This window comes from Mastigoproctus giganteus, chromosome 8 (genome assembly GCF_048544385.1).
Source record: "Mastigoproctus giganteus isolate SK-2022 chromosome 8, ASM4854438v1, whole genome shotgun sequence".
In the NCBI taxonomy this organism is placed as follows: Eukaryota; Metazoa; Arthropoda; class Arachnida; order Uropygi; family Thelyphonidae; genus Mastigoproctus; species Mastigoproctus giganteus.
Window position 1 is genome coordinate 1,961,954 of NC_143582.1, and position 23,023 is coordinate 1,984,976.

The 23,023-nt window shown below is 36.0% G+C and overlaps 1 protein-coding gene across 1 annotated transcript in view; it reads left to right on the forward strand.

Annotated features, from left to right (window-relative positions):
- The window catches only part of hd (humpty dumpty), a 117,439-nt gene extending 95,141 nt beyond the window's left edge, over window positions 1-22,298 (forward strand). Inside the window, exons 7-8 of the mRNA XM_090379416.1 lie at window positions 5,879-6,074; window positions 21,841-22,298. Coding sequence (XP_090235542.1) covers window positions 5,879-6,074; window positions 21,841-22,179 — 535 coding nt within the window. The 3' untranslated portion in view covers window positions 22,180-22,298. The remainder of the gene's footprint in view (window positions 1-5,878; window positions 6,075-21,840) is intronic.
- The last annotated feature ends 725 nt before the right edge of the window (window positions 22,299-23,023 follow it).

Consider the following 23,023-nt stretch of genomic DNA (forward strand, 5'->3'; position numbering starts at 1 on the left):
GCCACAAGCAAGAGCATGACCCTATCTTTTGAAGCCTTGAAACCTGGCAATGTGTTTGATCCATCATTTTTTTCCAATACAGAGCGGTCTCGTCAACGTTAAAAATTTGCTGCGTTGAATAACCACCTTCATCAATAATTTTTTCAAATACGTGTTTCACAAAATTTCTCTGCAGCTTCAGAATCAGCTTTGGCGACTTCACTGCATATTTTACCGCTGTGGAAACCAGTATGATGCTTGAACCTATTAAACCACCTGTTGCTTGCCACGCATTTTGGTTGGGATTCGCCGTACTTATCCTTAATATCTTTATAAATACTTGTTGCTTTTGCTTGAAGGAGGCACTCTCTTCTGAATCTGATTTTCCATCCATATTATTAACAGCTGTTCCATCTTCGATATAGCACCTGAACTTGTGATCACTGTTGATCCTTTGACATGTTCTTTTATACGTGCAGTGTCCTGTAAAATAGTATCCACTGTTGAAGCAGCGAGACCTAATTTCCTTGCAATAGATGACAAACTTTGTCCTACTTCGTACTTAATCATTTTCATCTTCATTTCTAAATCAATTTTGTTTCGTTTCCTGGCACTACCACCACTTGCACTTTTCCTTGGTTGCTTTCCCTTCATCATTTAATACATAAATAGGAATGAAGAGAAGTTTCTGAAAATTTGTTTTTTTATGATTGAAGATTTCAATGAAGAGGAACACAATTCACCATAATAGCATAAAAACCCACACAATTGCAGTTATCAGTATTATCGCAAATGCAATAAGATCGAGTTTACTACCTGTTTATAATAGATTGTGCTAACAGAAAAAGCGCATTAAACCGGAAAGTGCAATTGTTTTTATTGTTTTATGGTCGTGACCTCCAGAAACGTGCTTTAGAAAAATATCACAAAGGCATTCAAAATTGATTCTTATAATGAGAACATATGATAACAATGAAAGGGTAGTACAATTTCCTTTTATGACTTTTAGAGAGAGATATAGTTTAGTAATATAGCAAAATTTTCAACTTCCAAGGACTTGGAACAAATTACAAAAAAAAAACAATGTGTTATTGGGTTCGCAGTACGATATTTTCACGATACCTCCATTTATTCCTACAAGATGCAAAATACGTTTTCACGATATTTTTAAGTTTGCACCGGCCAGCAAAAACTTACGTGAAGTCAAATTTCCGTAAGTTGAGTATTACGTAAGTCGGGGGGGGGGTTCCTATATTTGTATTAGGCTGTTTTCTTTATTAATATTTGTTAAAATAAAGATTGATGCAATAAAGCATCATATGTTTAAGAGTGTAAATATTCTATATGATATTCGTGTAAATACACCATAGAAAACTCTTAAACGAAAAAACTACGTTTGTAGTTTGAAGGGGCATCATTTTATCTGTATTTCATATTGTACTCCTCCTTCACAACGAGTTGCCATGTATTGCACTACCTCGAATAAGTAACACTTCACTAAAAGTCTTCTCTTTTAGTGAAGTGTTACTTATTCGAGGTAGTGCAATACATGGTCGTTGTGAAGGAGTAGTACAATATGAAATACAGATAAAATGATGCCCCTTCAAACTACAAACGTAGTTTTTTCTTTTAAGAGTTTTCTGTGGTGTATTTACACCAATATTATACAATACAGCCATTGCCTTATACAAGGGGATAATCACCTTCCTTATCCCTCTAGAACATTCCTGTATATTATTGACAAGACACCATGAGCTACTCTTGCAGACCATCTGCACTGCTCAGAAAACTTCATATCTGCCTGCACAATTACCCCAAGATGCTTTTCATTCTCTACCACTGTCAGTGTAGTACAACCGAGTTGATACATTACTCTGGGGGTTACTGCTTCCCATATGCAGTACTTTGCATTTGTCAATGTTAAACTTCAGTTGCCACTTTTCAGCCCATTTGCCCAGCTTACCTAGATCCAATTGGAGTAGCATACTGGCTTTACTGTCATTAACAACCCTGCCAACCTTTGTATTTTTTTATTTTTTTTTTTTTATGTGAACCCCAAACACGAAAGGTATTAGAACCTATAGTACTTAGTACCGTGCTTGGGTTGGAGGTTGAGAAGGCGAAAGAAGATAACTTCTGTAGATTGTAATTTTCAGGAAATACGTATGAAGGAAGGTTGTTCCAGAAAACGGCAGTTGAATGAATAAATGAGGAAGATGAAAAGTTGGTTCTGTGGGTTTGAGGTTGGACAGTGAATGGATGTTGGCTAGTGGCGGCACGTGTTCGGACTGTTTTGAAAGAGAGAGCGGGAATTATAGAAGCCAAGTCAGAAGAACAGTGCTCATGGAAGTATCTGTAGAAGAGGCATGCAGCAGAAACAGTATGTCTATGAGAAAGCGAGTGGAGAGACTCTGTTAGAGATGAATCATTAATTAACCTAACTGCCCTCTTCTGAATGGAATCAAGAAGCCTGAGAGAGGTTTTGGGGGCACCACCCCAGATGTGGGAACAATATGCCATGGCAGGGTGGTTTTTGCGATTTATACAGAGTGAGCATCTGTTTGGAAGAAAAGTAACGCCAAGAGCGAAAGAGAAAACCAAGTTTTTTAGATGCAGAGGAAGCAATATTTGTAATGTGCTTGCGCCAAGAGAGATTAGAAGTCAGGGTAATTCTCAAAAGAGATATCATTTTGTCTAGTAATCGGAGTGTCACTAAAGATAAGCATAGGAGCAGAAGAATCCTTTTTGCGAGATATAAGACAAGACTGAGTTTTAGAAGGGTTGAAATCAACTAAGTTGTCTTTGCCCCACTGGAGAATTACCTGAAGATCGGCATTTAAGGAATTGGTAGCAGATTTTGGACATTAAGCCTGATATACCTTCATCAGTATCATTGATAAATACACAAAACAACAATGGGCATAGCACCGAACCCTGAGGAACTCCACTAATAACATTCGTCTACGAAGAGCGATGTCCATCGAATACTACTCTTTGTCATCTCACGCTCAACCATCCCTTTATCCATTGTAATAACTTGCCCTTAATGCCATGCCACTCCAATCTGCACAGCAGTCTTTTTTTTTTTTTTTTTTTTTTTTTTTTAGTTGTTGGTGCATTGGCTTCTGAGGCCATAATGCACCTCCCAAAGTTTTTGCATTTTGATCTGATTTACTCTGATCAAAGCCTGAGGCAGGATTCAAACCCACGACCTTTGGATTGCCAGGCAGGTACTTTACCCACCTGGCTAGCCCGGTCAGCAGCAGTCTTCCGTGTGGAACAGTATCAGAAGCCTTTCTAAGATCCATATATATGATATCAAAATTATTCTTTGTAACCACATCATAGTATCTAATCAAATTGGACAGACAGGACTTCCCTTTAACAAACCCATGCTGTGTCTTAACTATTACTTCAATCTTATTTAGATGGTCCTGCAATGCTTCTTTAACCAGTGATTCCATTATTTTCCCTGGAACAGAAGTTAAACCAACAGGTCTGTAATTACTTGTCACCCTTTGATCCTTTGTGAATTGGGGTCACATTTGCACATCTCCAGTCCATAGAACCTCTCATAATTATGGCTAAGAGTTTGCTTACTTCCTTTGCCGCCTGCTTTAATATAAATGGATAGATCCCATCCACCCCAGGTGTGCCTTCCTTATGTTTAACTTCAACAATTTGTCCTCCACTTTGCTGTCAGTTATTACAAAATCAGTTATCTCCCTGTTAGAGTTTGTTAAACTTTGGCATCCATCTCCTTGAATAAGTCCACATGTGTGAATGTTGATGTGAAATACTCATTTAGTTTGTCAGCTACCTGAGCATGATCATCAATAGTCAACCCATTTATGCTATGTGGTCCAATCTGATTCATCCTTTTCCTTCTAGAGTTCACATAAATAAAAAACGCTTTGCATCCTTTGCCAAAGATTTCTCGTAATCTGCCTTCACCTCCCTAACCTCGTTTGTGACTTGATTACAGATTATTTTGTATGTGCCACAGGCTTCTGTGTCGCCTTTTAATTTATATGCATCCCATACATTTTTCTTCTCTGCCACAAGCCTCATTAATTCATCTGACATCCATTTAGGCCTAAACCTTGAACAGTATTTCTTAGTTGGAATGAAACGCCTAGTAGCCTCCAAGGTTAAGTCCCTGAAGGCTTCCCATATAGAATTCAACGTTGGTAACATCATCAGTTGATCCCACTGAGCCGACCGGGCTAGCCGGGTGGGTAAAGTACCTGCCTGGCAATCCAAAGGTCGTGGGTTCGAATCCCGCCTCGGGCTTGGATCAATGTACTGCAAAAACTTCTGTGCATTATGGCCACAGAAGCCGATGCGCCAACAACTACCAAAAAAAAAAAAAAAAAAAAAAATCCCACTGTATATAAAACTATCTGAGACCCCTGTAGTCACCTTTACAAAAGGAAAAGCCCTTCATTTTAGGTTTATAGCACACACCTACTCTCATTTTCCCTTTTCCAGCGCTTATGTCACACCAAACTGACTGAACATTGGATTGTCCTTCAACGTCAATTGGATGCACTTCCTTAAATTTTTGTGTTTCTTAACTAACAACATAAACCCTCCTCCCTTCCTGTCCCGTCTATCCTTTTTGTACATGTTGTACTCCCCAAATTCCAATTCTGCACTGCTTATATCTGTGACACCACATCTCTGATATCCCAAACATATCTGCCTTTGATGTCTTGACCAGCACTTCAAACTCATAAAACTTATTAACTATACTCCTAGCATTGGCGTACATGCAAGTATACTTGCATGTGTTTCTACTCTTAGTTACCCTAACACAGCCCATGTATTTACTTGTTCCACTATGACTCCCAGCAGTCCTGGAAATCTCCAGCACATTGCTTTCCAGGCTGCTGTTCATTCTAATAGAACAGTGCAAGAATCACTTTTGCCTCTGCCTGCGGCCACTGTTAAACTTTTAGTCTGTGTATCTTTTCCTCCCCACTTAACACCGCCTCGATAGCATCAGCAAATATTTTTTCAATTTTGATATATACGTACTTTAGTATCAAGTAAAAATAATTACAATCTTGATATGAAAGGAGACATAAAGCCATTAACCTTTTAATAAATTAATCTAATTTAAAGAAAGGATCCAATGTTCTTTGTTTCTTCCTATATGCATTTTTAACTACAGCCGAGACACTATCAGATGCAATAGTTGTTTCTTTATCAACATTACTGCAGGCCAACACATTCTCTATTATACACAATGCATTTTGGGCATCTTTTTTAGATGGAATAATATGTGCTGCTTCACTTTTTCTGTCAACAAAAACATCATCGTTTTGTTTGGTGCTCTGCAGCCCTTCTCCCGTGGAGAGCAAGCCTGTAAACAACTTAGAAAAACTGTTTTTATTCTTTTCTTAATTTAACACATCTTCATAATGATGCTTTTCAAAGTACGCTTAAGTTGTAGCTACCATGAACTGGTTTTGTTTACACAAAAGTAATTTCTAACACTTCACTAAAAGTCTTCTCTTTTAGTGAAGACTAAAAAGTCAGTGCCGTACTTCGGGAAGTGGGGAACTGGGTGGCCAGAAGTAATAATAGGGGCAATAATCCAACAACTCTGCCAAAGTCTGTATTAAACATGCAAAATAACAATATTTATTTCTCACGGGGTGAAGATGAACTTTGTAATACATATTAACAAATTTTGTAATAAACGGATATATTTACCTAGAAAAACCTATCCTTTCACGTGGGAAAAGTATATGCTTCATATAAATGAGTACTTTGTATTAACAAGATTTTACTGTAATTTCATAACATGAGTTAAACATTTACCTTCCCATATTCTCTTATTGTGGTTATTTTGGATTTTTTTTTACTTATTCGTCCTTAATTTTATTATCAGCCAAAAGGAAGAAGGAAAATTAGTAGACCGTAAACCTCAGTCTCTAGTATTTGTGGAAGGAACAGAAACGCACAGTCTATTTAACTTTTTGTTAAATAGCCAGTCTTGTATTTCTAAAACTGGACCCCTTGCTGGAGTTCCTCCTACATTGCTTTCACCAGTTGCATTTCATGGTGGCACTATGCAGTCCTTAAAGGTTTGTGATATTCTGTTAACATTTCAAAATTACATATTTTTAATTTGTTGACAAATTGCAAAATATTTAACTTCACACAAACAGGTCAACCCTGAACATGCATGCATATTCATGCTCTGAGTTTTGTTACAGTTTCTCTGGGCTGTAGAATGGTAGAAAAAACAATTTTCATTCCATTTTGAGATGAATGTCATATTGTGTTATTAGATGGTTTGATAGAATCACCTAATAACACACAATAATATGAAGAATTATATTTTTTATTTTAAAAAAAAGGTAATTAGGTACATGAAAAATCTGAATTGGGCAAGTAATTAATCACACTGCAAAAAAAAATGATAATAATAAATGTAGTGTAAATTTTTTAGCTAGTTGAAAGTGATCTTGGTTAGTGAAAGCAATCCTGAAAAAGTTTCAGTATTGCTTTCACTAACTGCCACCAAACATACATCTCTGTGTCAGATTTTGAAAAGGTGGCAACTGTATTAGAAACAGCCTGGTTCACTGTATTAGAAACAACTGCTAGAATTAAAAACACTTAATTATTATCACAAAGCTAAATACATCAAATGTATACAGGGTGTATTGTAAATAGTGGTCCAGAGTAAAGGAGTCGGTACACTGTGTTCTTAGGTATCACGTACAGGAATTTCAGTTACTTTTAGTCAAGATTCTCGGAAAAAAATAAATTTCATTTTTTTTTTAAATTTCTGTGTCTTGCATCACTAATTTGCCTATAATTTCAACAAATATCAATATTTTTTAATTCTGTTTTTTTATTATTACTCCTGAATAGCTGCACTATCGTAAACAAATACATTCAACTAATTTAAAGTCAAAGGTTTTTAAAGAAATTCATTTTTTTCCTATTTCGATACTCATCTCCAAAAAGTCATGTGACTTTAGGTGCATATTGTCTAAAAAAAATGTACTACACTGTCAGTGCCCATTAATTTAAAAAAATCATTATTAAATCAAGATTCTAAAATGGTACAACATTAATTGCTAACAATTCAGAAAAAAAAGTTATTGGCATTTAAAACAAAAAGCAGCTTAATTGCCTAAGATATTTTGGATTCAAAGCTTTTTTATTTTAAGTTCTTTGATTGGGTTTTTTGAAATAAAACATTCTTTTCAAATTAACTATTTATTTCAACTAAACGAAATGCTCAAAATGGCCACCATTAGCGGTGATGCATTCTCTGCATCGCCGAATAAAAGATCATTTGAGTCTGCGAGCAAATCCGTTTGCATTAATTTCTTCAGCCGCTGTTTGAATCCTTTGACGCAATTGTTCGACAGAAGTGATTTCCTCTTTGTAGACCTTTTCTTTCAGACACCCCCAGTAGAAAAAATCTAGGGGGTTGAGATCCGGTGAACGTGGTGGCCATAAAATTGGGCCTAACCGCCCAATCCATCTTTGTGGAAAAGTTTGATTTATTTTCGTACAATAACAGCGAAGTGAGCTGGACAGCCATCGTTCTGCAGCCACATTGTGTCTCGTATTTCTTGGTCGACATCTCAATAACTCAGGGAGGTCGTTTCGCAAAAAATTTAATCTTTGCGAATCTTGACTAAAAGTAACTGAAATTCCTGTACGTGATACCTAAGAACACAGTGTACCGACTCCTTTACTCTGGACCACTATTTACGATACACCCTGTATGTAGCATCGGGTTATGCATTCAGCTTTATGATATAATTAGTTAGGTTTTTTTTGTTGTTTTTTTTCTGTCATACTCTTGGAGACATAACAACAGTTGTTTTAGTAGTAAATTTTAGTAATAGTAGTATTAGTTAGTTGTTTCAATGCCTGCTTCTATAAAAATTAAGTGTTAGTGTTATAATGCCTGTATGATGTATAAGCATTTAATGATGCCTATACATCATAAAATAATATATAGTACATTTTTTTACTTAAAGCACAAAATGAAATACAAGAAATACTAGTATAAATCATAAAATATAATTTTACAATGAATATTACATGCCTTAATTCTTAATGCTGGCTAAATAATTAATACTGAATGATTTTGAAGGTGATGCATAAGGTTATGTTCCGTCACCTTTGGTAGTTAATTAACCTTTTTGTGTACATACTTATCAAAAGTTTATTGCACAGCAGTCTCTCTCTCTCTCTCTCTCTCTCTCTCACTCACAACATACATGGCCCTGTAACAAGATTAGTAATTTTGGATGACTGTTGACATCAGGATCCATCCTCTCAAAGGCTTTGCCACTCCTTTGGCAATATTCTTAAATGCTTCTACCATTTGCTTTGTTGTAAAGGGTTGTGCTGGTTAAACTTTAATCATCTTGGCTCTCTCTGCAACTTTCTGTAGCCTCAATGTTAACTCCTCATTTGTCAGCCTTCCATTTGAATCAAATAGATTTTCAGCATCATTGTAGAGAAAATATCATCTTTTAAGGTCACGGAAAGTGATATTGTCGTGCACATTGGCACTAAAACATTAAGAATAGGAGATCTGCAGAATTACTTAACAAATACAAGTCAACGTTGAAAAAACGTTGCGAGTTACGATTAAAATTGAAATTCTGCCCAGACACAATAAGAGGGAGTATGTGATGAGAGCATCCTTTGCCAAAGATTTCTCATAATCTGCCTTCGCCTGCCTGCTTTGTGACTTGATTACAGACCATCTTATATCTACCATAGGCTTCTGTGTCACCTGATAAATTTATGTGCATCCCATACATTTTTCTTCTCTGCCACAAGTCTCATTAGTTCATGTGACATTCATTTAAGCCTAAACCTTGAAAAAACAAGGTTTAGGCTTAACTGAATGATTCTTATTTGGTATAAAAAGCCTAGTAGCTTCCAAGATTAATTCTTTGAATGCTTCCCATTTAAAATTTGCTTTGGTAACATCATCAGTTGATCCCATTTTATAGAATTTAAAAAATCTCTGACACCACTGTAGTCACCATTATGAAAGCAAAACCTTCCATTTACCCCTGATTGTAGTTCCATCTTTGAGTAAATCCACATGTTAAGTGCTCATTCTTTTTCGGACGAGCAGGGCAGTTATCGACGAAAATATTTTTCTATTCTCTCGTACCATCTTTGAATCTACAGCTTTTAAACACTCATCAAAAAGAGCACTGGTCATCCATGCTGTTTTATTTTATTTTATTTTTTATGTAAACCCCAAATACAAGAGGTATTAGAACCTATAGTACTTACTACCGTGCTTGGGTTGGAGGTTGAGAAGACGAAAGAAGATATTTGTTGGCATTGGACTTGAACCTCTGTAGACTAATTTTCAGGAAATACATATGAAGGTTGTTCCAAAAAACGGCAGTTGAATGAATAAACGAGGAAGATGAAAAGTTGGTTCTCTGAGTCTGAAGTTGGACATTCAGTGGATGTTGGCAAGTGGCTGCACGTGTTCGAACTGATTTGAAAGAGAGAGCAGGAATTATTGAAGCCAATTCCGAAGAACAGTGACCAAGGAAGTATCTGTAGAAGAGGCATGCATCAGAAACAGTACGTCTATGAGACAGCGAGTGAAGAGACTCTGTTAGAGATGAATCATTAATTAACCTAACTACCCTCTTCTGAATGGAATCAAGAAGCCTGAGAGACTTAGATGGTCACCCACCATGTACTTGTGCATGGAGGTTATACCCAGGATTACTAACAGTCCCACCATCGTGAAGGTGCAATATTGTTCCCAGAAGTGGGAACAATATTCCATGGTAGGGCGGATTTGCGATTTATACAGAATGAGCAGCTGTTTCGAAGAAAAGTAATGCCGAGACCAAAAGAAAAAACCAAGTTTTTTAGATGCAGAGGGAGCAATATTTGTAATGTGCTTGTGCCAAGAGATTAGAAGTCAGAGTAATCCCCAAAAGAGATATATCATTTTGCCTAGAAATCAGTGTCACCAAAGATAAGCATAGGAGCAGAAGAATCCTTTTTGTGAGATATAAGAGAAGACTGAGTTTTGTAAGGGTTGAAATAAACTAAGTTGTCTTTGCCCCACTGGAGAATTACCTGAAGATCGGCATTTAAGGAATTGGTAGCAGATTTTCAAGAAGTTTAAGCTGATTGAGACAGGGCAAAGTTTCTCAAAATGGAAAGTGGAATGCAATGTGCTATCATTAGCAAAATTATGGATGGGATTTCCAGTCAATGGAAGAAGGTCATTAATATACAAGAAGAAAAGAGTGGGGGAAAGAACTGAACCTTGTGTGACACTGGCATTAGTGGAGAAGTTAGAAGACAGAGAGCCATCTACCATCACCCTCAGTGGGTGATCAGAGAGAAAACTGGATAACCAATTACAAAAAACAGTTGGCAAACCATAAGATGGAAGCTTGTTTAGAAGACCTTTATGCAAGACATGATCAAAAGCCTTTGAAATGTCAAGAGCAACTACTTGTTTCACCGAACCTTTCCATTGAATTAGTCCATAAATGGGTAGCATAAGCCAGAATATCATCAGTGGATCGACACTGACAGAATCCATACTGGCGATCGTTGATCAGGCGGAAGGTTCTAGGTAGTTTAAGAGTTGGCAGTTAATTGATTTCTCCATTACTTTAGAAAGAGTCGAAGTAATTGCAATGGGACGATAATTGGATGGGAGGGATTTGGCACAGTTTTTGGGAACTGGCTGGATATGAGTAAATTTCCAAGGAGAAGGAAAAATGCCTTTGGAATAAGAAAGTTAAAAAAGAATAGGAGTAAGTTCAGGAGCACAGGTTTTGAGAACAAGTGGAGAAATACCATCGGGACCTGGAGTTTTCTTAGCATCAAGATTCGTCAAAATCTTTTGATATCTTTCTGACGGAAGACCACAGGAGGGATTGAATGGAGCATGTTTGGGAATGGTGGGAGGTGTTTGACCAAGATCATTAATACATGAGCTGGAAGAAAAATGGGATGCTAGCAGGTCAGCTTTATCCTTGTCTGAAGTGACAACAGAACCATCTGGTTTGGACAGAGGTGGAAGCAGAGATGGGCAAAAGTTGCGGCCAATAGCTTTGGCAAGAGACCAGAATGCTCGGCTACCATTAGGGCAAGAAGCAAGTTTTCTACTCTTAGCCTGTTCAAACTCTAGTTTGGACTGATTAATAACTGCTTTACAATTGTTGCGAGCTTTGGTGTAGGCAGAAAATGAAACTGAAGAATTAGAAACAAGCCAATTACGATATGCAACATTCTTCTCTTGAACAGCCTTAGCACATTTATTGGAAAACCAAGGTTTAGATAAAGGACGAGATTTTAAAGTGGAGTGTGGGATAAAGGATTCCATTCCTGCAAGAATAATTTCACTGATACGATCTGAGCAAACGTTGACATCAGAAGTATTGAAACAGTAATCAGACCAAGGAAAAGAAGAAAATAAGTCTCGCAGGTCATCCCATTTTGCATTCTTGTAATGCCAAACAACACGAGGTTGGGAATAGCCATGAGATAAAGGTTCCATTGGAGAAGAGACAATCACCAAGTTGTGATCTGAAGTGCCTAAAGGATCTCTCACTTCGACCGTGTATTTAGAAGGGTTGTTTTTGAGAAAAAGATCAAGCGTATTGGCTGTATGATTAGGATTGTCCGGTATTCTTGTAGGTAAATAAACAATCTGGTCATTAGTGATTGCAAAAGCCTCAGCATCTCGACCTGCTGGGTCGGTGTGACTAGAAAACGGAAGCCAGCTGGAGTTGTGAACATTAAAATCACCAAGGAAAATTACCTCACTGTTAGGAAAGTTGGACTGGAGAAAGTCAAGTTGCAAAGAGAGGAAGTCAAAGAGCTCCAAGTGGTTAGTGGAGTTGGGAGAACGGTAGAGACAACAGATGAATTTGACATAATGAGGTAGAGAGATTTTAAGCCAGAGAAGATCAAAGAGAGGAGATTCCAAATTGCCAAGTCTCTGACAGGGAATATCAGAACGGACATATGCACAAGTACCACCTTTGAAGCGAAAGGAATCATACAGCAAATAATTTGGGCATCTGAGATGAGCAGTAGTTGAATCAACCGATAACTGAGATTCTGTCAGAAAAAGTACATGGGGTTTGGCAGACTGAAAGTGGAAATGGACATCGTTGAGATTAGAATTGAGACAACGTATATTTGTGAAATGAATTAGGAAGTGCTTGGGAGGTTTAGATCTTTTCACAGATAAGCTTGCTCTATTAGTTTGACAATTCATGGTATATTCAATAGTAAGAAAAAGTGGGTGGGACATGCTGTATGAAGTAATGAAATTTTTGGATATGGCGTACACGTGGTGAGAATATACCCAGATCCTTGACATAATGTGGCCTTGACAATGCTCCCCGCATACACACTACTCGGACTCCCTCCAGTCACTATCTGGCAGAGTAGAGATAGCAAGATTATACATTAGCTGATCCGGAAGCCTCCTAGAGAGTTACCAATAGGTTCGGTCCGGTCCGGTGTACTAACTAGCGGCCGGCCTGCGAACACCGTTTTAGAGCTGTACCCTCGAAATGTAAGGAATATTGGATCTCGCTACGTCGTTCATCATAACCTCAAAAGTTATCAATCATACTGCATGATGGAAGAAATAGGGAAGGGTTGACCGTAACTTAGCTCTAGAGACTAAACATGGGTTCCACCACTTCAAGCCTCCAATAAGCAAAGTGGTGGTATTTCACCGGTTAATGAGAGTCATCTACCACCTAGAAGTTATGAGCCTTAATCACCTCAATGTTATTTGGAAAACAAACATAAACTGCACTCTCAGTGTAATTCACATTGAGAAACTACTTTACAGCTTCTTACGTTCGAAAATAATACATTACAATATATAGAGTTGAAATTGGGACTTAAGAAACCAAACCTAGTACAGGGGAAAACACTTTTTCTCTTGGTTCTACTGTACATATTTTAGCATATGCTGATACATCACCAAAAGATTAATCTGCCATTTTTTAAAAAATGAAGCCTACTGTAAAAGCCTCTTTTAGGACTTGCTGGTAACTCATCAGAAAGCAGTGATGACAGCACAGAGACCACGATATTTTGAAGTTATCAGCCTTAATCACCTCAATGTTATTTGGAAAACAAACTGCATATAATTCACATTGAGAAACTACTTTACAGCTTTGGAGAACAGGTCTCGAGTTTTGGGTTGCACAATCATTCATTAAGTATTGGCTCAACCGAAAAAACCGATTTAAATAACATTTATTATAACACCTAAAAAAAAAAGATATATAAAACTGATGTAAAATAAAATAACGGTAGCTTTTGGGGCGAGATGTCACTTCTTCAGCTGGATAGTAAGTGGTGGTACATGTACGCCCAATCGACCCTTACATTGTTATTCCATGTACCACCATTCACTATCCAGCTGAAGAAAGGTCACCTCGTGCCAAAAGCTACTGTTATTTTCTTTTATTTTTCATCGGTTTTGTGTATTTTTTGTTTTATGTGTTATAATAAATGTTATTTAAATCTGATTTTTTTTTTTCAGTTGAAACAATAATACTTAATGAATGATTACTTTACAGCTGTTTGCTGTAAAAATTTATAATTGTTCTGAATGTTGTCATTAGAGATCTGCTATTTCAGGGACCACTAAATTCTTGAATGATTAATTATTAGAATGGCCTCCTGAATTTCAGCGGCTGTTTAAAGAAAGGAAATAGAAATTTGCATTTCTATTTCCTTTCTTTAAACTTTTTTGCCGTTTTCTACTATCTGTCAAAGGCTGTTTTGAGTTTCTCCAAATGAAAATTTAATAAGCTGTAATTAATACCAGTACCTCAGTAACACAAGAAAAATAGAACAAGCATTAAGGGAAAACAAAGGATTTAAATCAGCAGCCATGAGCAGTAATACAGAAAGCAAATGATACTGAAACTGAAGAATAGCGATGGTGTACTTATAAACAACAGAGAAGGCATAATTCAAATAGCAGAAGACTACTATAGAGAATTATACAAGGAGTAAGGGAATGATGCTAGCAGTGGGGAAGATGGATTGCAAATTAGCAACACATACAACATACCCAATATTCTTCCCAATGAGGTAGAACATGCATTGAAGAAAATGAAGAATGAGAAAGCCCCGGGGGAAGATGAAGTTACTGTAGAGTTGTTAAAATTGGGAGGAAGAGACATAACACAAAAACTGGCAAGACTCTTCACAAAGTGCATTAGAAAAGGTGTGACACCTAAGAAGTGGAATAATGCAATCATAGTTTTGCTGCATAAGAAAGGAGATAAATCAGAAATTTGAAATTATAGACCAATTAGCTTGTTATCCCACATCTACAGGTTGTTCACAAAGGTCATTACTAACAGATTAGAAAGAATACTTGATGAGAATCAACCGAAAGAGCAAGCTGGCTTTAGGACAGGATTCTCAACTATGGATCACCTTCACGTAATATCACAGCTAATGGAGAAAGCAAATGAATATAAAACACTATTGTGCCTGGCATTTGTGGATTATGAAAAGGCATTTGACTCCATACAGCATAAGGCAATGTTTCGGGCACTGGAAAGACAAGGCATGGATACCCCACATATTATGATTTTGAAGAAAATATATGAGGACGCTACCTCCTTTATTAGACTAGACAAAGACAGTAGGAAATTTAAAATCGAGAAAGGAGTTCGACAAGGAGACACAATATCTCCGAAGCCGTTTACTGCTGCCCTCGAGGAAGCTTTCAGAAGATTAGACTGGTCGCAGAAAGGAATCAATTTGAACAGAGAGTACCTAAACCATTTACAATTTGTAGATGACATTGTGGTCATAAGCCATGATCCCAAAGAATTAGAGGAAAATCTTAATCAGTTATGCACAGTTAGTAAAGATTTTGGACTAAAGATGAATATGGCTAAAACAAAAGTAATGATGAACAAGTATGCCACAGAAAGGGAAATAATGATTGAAGGAGCAGTAATTGAAAAGGTGGAGTCATATACTTATCTGGGACAAGTTATTAGCTGTAATAATGATAAATGGCTGGAAGTCAAGAGAAGAATAAATTTTGGATGGATAGCATTCAGGAAATATAGTCACATACTGAATAGAAATATCCCAGTTTGTCTGAAACGTAAAATAATGAACCAGTGTATACTCCCCACCATGACTTATGGAAGTGAAACCTGGGCACTCACCAAAAGAATGGAAGAGAAGCTGAGAACTACACAGCGTAGAATGGAACGAATTATATTGGGAATCAGACTGTTAGATAAGAAGAGAAACACATGGATTAGGCAGCAAACTCAAGTAAAGGACATTCTTATCAAAACTAAAGAACTAAAATGGTCTTGGGCAGGACACATAGCTCGAAGACATGATGACAGATGGACTAAGAAAATAACAGAATGGTACCCAAGAGGAGCTGGAAGACAGAGGCGGAGATGGATAGATGAAATTCATGAGTTTGGGGATAGTAAATGGATGGCCAGTGCTCAAAACAGAAGGAACTGGAAAGTTGCTGGAGAGGCCTTCATCCTGCAGTGGATTTAGGACAGGATTCTCAACTATGGGTCACCTTCACGTAATATCACAGCTAATGGAGAAAGCAAATGAATATAAAACACTATTATGCCTAGCATTTGTGGATTATGAAATGGCATTTGACTCCATACAGCATAAGGCAATGGCTGATGGTGACCTCGTGTTTTAAGTAAATGGAGATTAACTTTTCGACTGATTTTATGAAAGCAAAGTATTATTCCTCTGTGAGGAATAATACAGTTTTATTTAAAAAGTACAAGCAGTTGAAATCCTGCTGGCCACAAAAGTATACAAAATTTTACCAAGGACAAAAAAAAAGTAATTTTTATTTACAATGAAAACAATTACAATTTATTTTTAGGGTTAATGTTGGGCAAACACAGATGGTTTTCTCTTTAAGCAAAACAGAGAATATTTATAAATGCTGACAATAAAATGGAAATTTTTTTTTTCAAAAAAGGGGAGAAATGCGTATTGTCCACTTTCTTCTACAAAACTTCTTTATTTTCAAATTCTTCCCATTAACAGTCCCAAGTGTGTATTATAGAATGTTTCCCAATGTCTACTAATCAAAGGTTCCACTCTATACTAACATACAATTACACACCAATTGTTTAAACCAGTGGTTCTCAAACTTTCTGAGCCCACACTTCTCTTGACCTGTAAAATTTTTCTGCCACCTCCCTTGAAGAAAAACATCTAATTGTGCAATTTGTTATTTTTAATGTGTTAATACAATAATTATTAATACATGAAATAATAATCAGGATATTATTTTATTCTTAAAAAACATGAATGTGGTGTTTGTGCTTGCTTTTTATTGCATAATTCATCAGACCTATGTGCAATTTTCGAAATGGTGACACATTTCTTTTTGAACATTTAATTTTGATCTGTACTTAGATGACTGCCAATGCCAAAAATCCAACTTCATAATACAGATCAAATAGTAGTAGATATCTAATAGTAAAAAAAAAAAAAAAAAATCATTCTTAATACATTTTTAATATTTGCCATGAAAATCTTGTATAAACTATTACATTATCTGCGGACAATGTAATATGGTGCTTGGTAAATTATGGTGCCTCCCCTGGGCATTGCAATGCACACTTTGAGAACCACTGCGTTAAACTATAAAAGAGGAAAAAAAGTATTTTCTTATTTAAAGTCAATTTTGTTTTATGTTTTGTCAGCAACATCTATCAGTTTAAAGCTAATGTAATTGTGTGCCAAATTACACAGCAACAGTATTCTCATTAGAAACCTAAAAGATTTTTTTAATATATACTAGTGGGCTATGCCCACCCCCGCACAGGCTTTTCTATGTAAAAGACACCTGTCGAAACGCACTGGTCGATGTCTAATCAGGAAATTACCTATGTAATTATTTACCTGTGCATTTGTAGTGCACGGCATTCCCAAGGTCGAATAAATATCACGGTAAAATTCCAGAATGGTGTGCACCCTGCACCCTCCAACATGGAGGCAAGCAAAACAGTGGGAAAGCAGTGGTTGACAAGTTGTGACTTCCATATTAGTATTAGTAATGGCCATATGGTGTAAGGAAGCCTAAGGCTTATGCTGCACCAGCCAAAAATAAAAAATAAAAAATAAAAGATTTTGCATTGCTGACTCTTTCACAAATGTCACATTTTCTACTAGCAGCACAATTTCTGATTTTTTTTTTTTTTTTTTTTTTCTTGAAGTTCACAAATAAGCTGTGCATCCAGATTTTTGGTTGCAATTTAAAAAAAAAAAAAAAAACTTCACGGGGGTTTTCGAGAATATATGGTAATTAGAATACTATACCAACTGTTGCACTAAGACCAAAGAATCTTATGTGTCAAAAAATATAAAAACAGCTCAATGTTCTCTTATTTAATTTATTTCTTATATTTGGATATACTATTTAATGACAAAGGCAGAAGAAAATCTGCCAACATATATGTTGCAGTATGCAACATATGTTGTAATCAAACTGCTGTTGACATCTTTTTATAGGCAGGTATTACTGCACTACCTTACCTATTCATATCATTCTTTACAATTACAAATTTTAATTTAAATCGAGTGCAATCTGGTAATGGAAAAAAAAAAAAAAAAAAAAAAGACAGTGCAGTAAAATCTCTGATTTGCAAGATCTTGGGATTCATCATTTTTCAATGGTTCATATCAGTCCTTTATTAATGAGAGGGAGCTACTCTTGATTTCAAATACAAATAATGAAGCAAAGTGAAGTTTCACCCAACTGTTTTACCGAAGTCCTACTTTAAGTTTCTTCAATAATGCAATCCTTTCCACAACAGATCATGACCTGTTTCCCAACCTGTGGTCGACTTGTCTGCATAACTTATGAAAGTAGTTTGCAGGACTTGATGAGACAGAGCTCCTTTGCAGTAGGCAACAGTCCCTTCAATATTGATGGGAAATACAGGTGTGCCTATAACAACTATACTAACAATGTATATTACAGTGTAAGGTATGAGTAGATATCATTCACTGTGTTTAAAAAATAGTTATTAATATATTTGCGTAGTTTAATATTTTGTGGTTCATGACCTCTCCCTCAAATATAAAATTGGTCCACAGTTTCCATCCCATATATAAAAGTGGTTCATATCTGAAAAAAGGTTGGGAAACCCTGCACTAGGAGTTTTTCTTCTCTTGGATATAAATGGATATAAATACAGAAGTTACCATGATTAACCAGGAATCTCCTGAATAAATAGTTGAAAGGAAAGTTACAAGATTCTACTTGCGGTGGGGGGGCTCACTAAGAGAACTAATTTCAATACTTGTACTGTTTGCTGGATGTGCCCATTTTCTTACGAATAGCCAGAAAACAGGTGGTACCAAAAAAGAGTGGACTACCAGACCAGACCTGGGGAAGCTGATTGTTTTATTATTTTCAGTATAGTGAAATTCTGTCATGAGGTATAATTTCCTCTACAATTTAGAACTACAAACTGAGATGAAATAAATTCTTCAAATTGGCTTTGGGAACACAGTGACTCATAACTGCAACACACTAACCCATATATGTGACAAAGACTTTAACAAAATAAAATTAAACATTAAATAAAACTAATATTTAATATAAAAATAGAATGCACTGATAAAACCATGGAGTTAAAAGCAGTAAAAACAACACACCGAAACTTTCAAAGGTGACTGCTTCCTTTGTTAACAGTGGAACTTCACAGCCATGGTACACACTGAAATAATACCAGTAGGATCAAAGTATGTATTACTAGAGTAGCATGGGAATTATCCTCCACTCGTGCATGGAGACCGGAATTGGCCCCGAGATGTTCAAGGTGGAACCATTGATCCCATCCAAGGATCATGGTCTTAAAAAGGAGATGAATACGAACCCCCTTATCTCTATTAACACATTATGTTCTGAAGAAAAAATTCATAAGCTCTCGGGTCATTTCCGGTGCCAATATCTATGTGAACGAGCAACAATAATTGCATCACCTGAAGAAATCTGATGATCTTCCTCCCAGAAGTGCTCAGCCACAGCAGGTTTCTCATAATCAGTGGACTCTATTGCTTTTATATGCTCCCCAACTGGGATGAAAATCATTACAGGCTAAAATGATTCTTGACAAAAAAAAAAAAAAAAAGGTAACTTCTAGCTTTACACCACCTAGTGCCTACAGGTACTTTTCTCCTATAAAGTTACAATAATGATGTAACAGCCAGCAGAAAAATTGCAAAGACCTATTTTGACCGAATATAATTATTCTTTGGTAATTAGTATTCTAATTAAACTCTTTCAAACAAATATCTGTACAGTTTCACTATAAAATTACGCAGCCCCAAGAAAATTAAATGGAATGCTGGATTTTCCAGGTTAAGGATTACAAAAAGGTTTACTAGTTGTGGCAAACTGAGCCTTGCAGAGGCTACTTATATATTACAATTCTAAATTTAACGATTTGAACCACTTTGAAAACAAAAAAAAAAAAAAATTTTCAACAAACGGATATGAACAAAGCAGTGATTGGCAGATGCCACTGCGTTTCCACCCACTGTCCTCCTAGGGTGTTTTTCCCCACATTTGCCACTGTTTTTAAATCGAGAACTCGTTTTCCCATTTTAAAATAGAGGGATAAGCACCTCACCTCACCTTACTTTACCTAAGCTAAGTCCCCCCTCCCTCCTCAACGACACAAAACAATCAGAAAAGGGAGTTGCCTTCACCTGTCAATTATCACTGTCTTCCTCTCTTTCACTGAAGCCAGTGTATACTACACTGGACTTCAGCCAATATCACTATGTGATTATATAGTGATAATATAATTTACATAGGTCACTTAGGAAAAGGCCTTTTGCTTCGGGTTCCATAATACATGAGGAATATTGTTGCATCCGAAAGAGCAGGACTAAAATATTTAATTGAAATATTTGCAAACTATACAAATATTTAAAATATTTACAAATATACAATATTCATTAATATACAAAAAACATTACAATTGGAACATCAAATGTTAGACAGCGAATCACGTGCACAAGATTGGTGAACGTTGTGGAGGCAGTTGTCACTAATTAATTTCATATGTAGTGACATAATTGCCTCACCTTCTTCTCCCATTGGCTCGAATAAATATCACTAGGAGGAAAACATTTTTTCATGTATAGGTAGATATAAATATATAAAGTAAATCAATTGTTGAACCACGCTAGCTCATGATATATAGAGCAGGTAGATAAAATTATGTAAAAAATAATAACTGAACAGATTAATGCCATTGAACTAGTGATTAGACAGCAATCATCCTGTAATATAATAATGTAATATATGGGTGCTTGTATATGCAAAATTAGGTGTGTTGTGGGTCATGTGAAAATTGCTAAAGTTTTGTTTCAGCTTATTGGTCTACAAGCCAGAAAAGATTTGCCATCACTGCTGTAGCCTGTGAAAGTTGCCAACAAACTGAGGTCACAGGTTTGTCCAAATGCCATTCATTCGTATGATCTCATCCTATACTGCCACAATGTTTTATGCATTGTTTTACCTTGTAGATGCTGTGGCTCTTCCATTAAAAGTCAAGTAATCGCTGTCTATAGCTTCAGATAGCTTGAGTAAATATCCTTCATTTATAACATATTGAAGGTTGCTTTAACCCTCTGATCTACTGGTTGCAGAATTGAGGTTTTGTTTGGTGGTAGAAACACAACTCGGATGTTTCATACAACTGTGGTGGGTGAAGAGGGACTTTAAGAAACAGCAAGTATTTTAAAGGCATTCCTTTACCCTGGCAACAGTCCTTCAACCAGCTTATGAAATGGTGCCCAAAATTTGACTATAATGTGGCAGCTATAACCCAAGCCTTTGGGTTTGACATCCACAATGGGAAGAAACCACTTGATAATGCACTTCAGTAATGCCTGCGGATCTACGCTATTTTACTTGAGTAGTGGTTTCAACTTGCAGTCCCTCAGCCGTGACAAACAAGGAGCAGTTAGACATTTCTTAGCTACCTTAAAAGCTAGCACTGTTTTTCTTCTTTAACAATGTATGTACAGTCAGGCATTATTTTCTAAAATAAGGCAGTTTCATCAAATAACTACTCTCCTTAGAAACTCAGCGAATTGATGGCAAATGTCTCATGTTATATGAGAATGAAACGTAGTTGTACAAACATGGTATATCTTCAGTTGTGTGTAATATTGAGTAAAGTGAGTTTCCAGGAGTTATCTCAGTATTGCCCTATACACTTTAAATAAACTTACTTAATTGTTCAGGTCTTATGTCCCTCTTCTCTTTTTTTTTTAATCTTGCCTAAAGTCAAGTACCGTCTGTACTATAATTTAAAAGTATACTAATGTAAATCACATGCTGCAGTCATACAGTGGAAGCAGGGTACTGCTGGCCCTGCAATTGGAAGTAGGCTTGATCTGCTGAAAGATTGATGCACTCAAAGCTTGTGATGGCCAGTGTTGGGTATGTGCTTGCCATGTTTGTTTTGACATCAATTAGTGGAATTCTGTTAAATAAACGTGACTGTCAAAACTTGCCAAAAAAAAGTCTGTGTTGTAGGAAAAGGTGGCAGTATGGTCTCTTGTTTTTTTTTATTATGTGTTTGGGTATAATGTTGAAAATGATAGACATTTAGCTAGTACCTGACTTGGGTACTGTTTTTACAGTTAAAAAGAATTTTATTATTTAATAGAAAGAAAACATTCCTACTAAATACAATATAAAACTTCACTGAGAGTCATATTTCTCTTCCAATCACTGTTAATAGTTTTTTTTTTTTTTTCCCCTTTCCCCCCTAGATCCGTGGAGGAGTGGTGAAACTGAATAATAAAGATTTTAATGGCATTGAAGTTTCGGGCCCTGTGCTTCCAGGAATGATTTTTGGACTGTGTTCATTGCTGCTCACAACACAAGATGGTCAGTTTTCTGCCAATCTTTCGACACATGCACCAACTTCACCATTTGCCTGTTTATCACCTAAAGAGTCTTCCAGTGGTCCGTCATTTTTTGCAGCAGCTAATCTTAAGGATTGTGGATTGCCACTGTCTTTTGTTCAGCAGTTGTGTTCAAAAAATTTGGTTGATAAAGGTGGAATAAGTCAGATAGTAGTAGAGAAGGGGTTATTCTCATATAGTTGAAGGCAAAAACATGGTTAGTCACCAAAGAAAATTAGATTTGTGGTGAGAGTATGTAAATAATTTAATGCTATTTATTTAAGCCACTGTATTGAGTTATTGTACTTCCATTTTTGTCTCGATTTGAGCCATTTTTATGAATGTTTTATAGACTAGTTCCTACTCGCATGGGAATGAAATGTAATCATGATATAGTTAGACTTTATAATCTGGACAGTATTTTGACAATTTAGAATAGTTCACAAAATGTATTTTTAATCCAAGATTTTTAAATCTGTGTATATTGAAAAGGTATATCAGTATTTGTAAATATAATTTAAACATGGCATTGCATTACTAGAGATGCTCTAAGCATGTGACTGTTTATATATTTTATTTGGGAAATTATTAGAAATGTTTTATTAGTAACTTTTAATTGTATAGTAAGCTCTCACAATTTTTTATATATATATATATATATATATATATATATATATATATATATATATATAAAATTCTTGTAAGTTATGTATGTACATGCCAATACTGTATTTATCTCCAATATTTGGAGAAAGTTTCTGAAGTTGAACTTTATACACTGTCTCTCGCAAATGTTGATGGATGCTGATTCATTCAAATGCTATCATTCCATTATAACAAGGGTTCAGGAGAAAAAAGAAAACGTTATTTAAAGAGTCTGGCTTAAATAATTAGAATCTGTGATTTTTACTCATTTGTGAGTAAAACTTCATTATTATGAGTATAGTATGTGAAGCTCTCTGAAGGTTGGAAATTGAAATAAAGTGCAGTAAAATTCAAAAATAAAATTAAATTAAAAATATAATAATAAATTTAAATGCAATTTAAA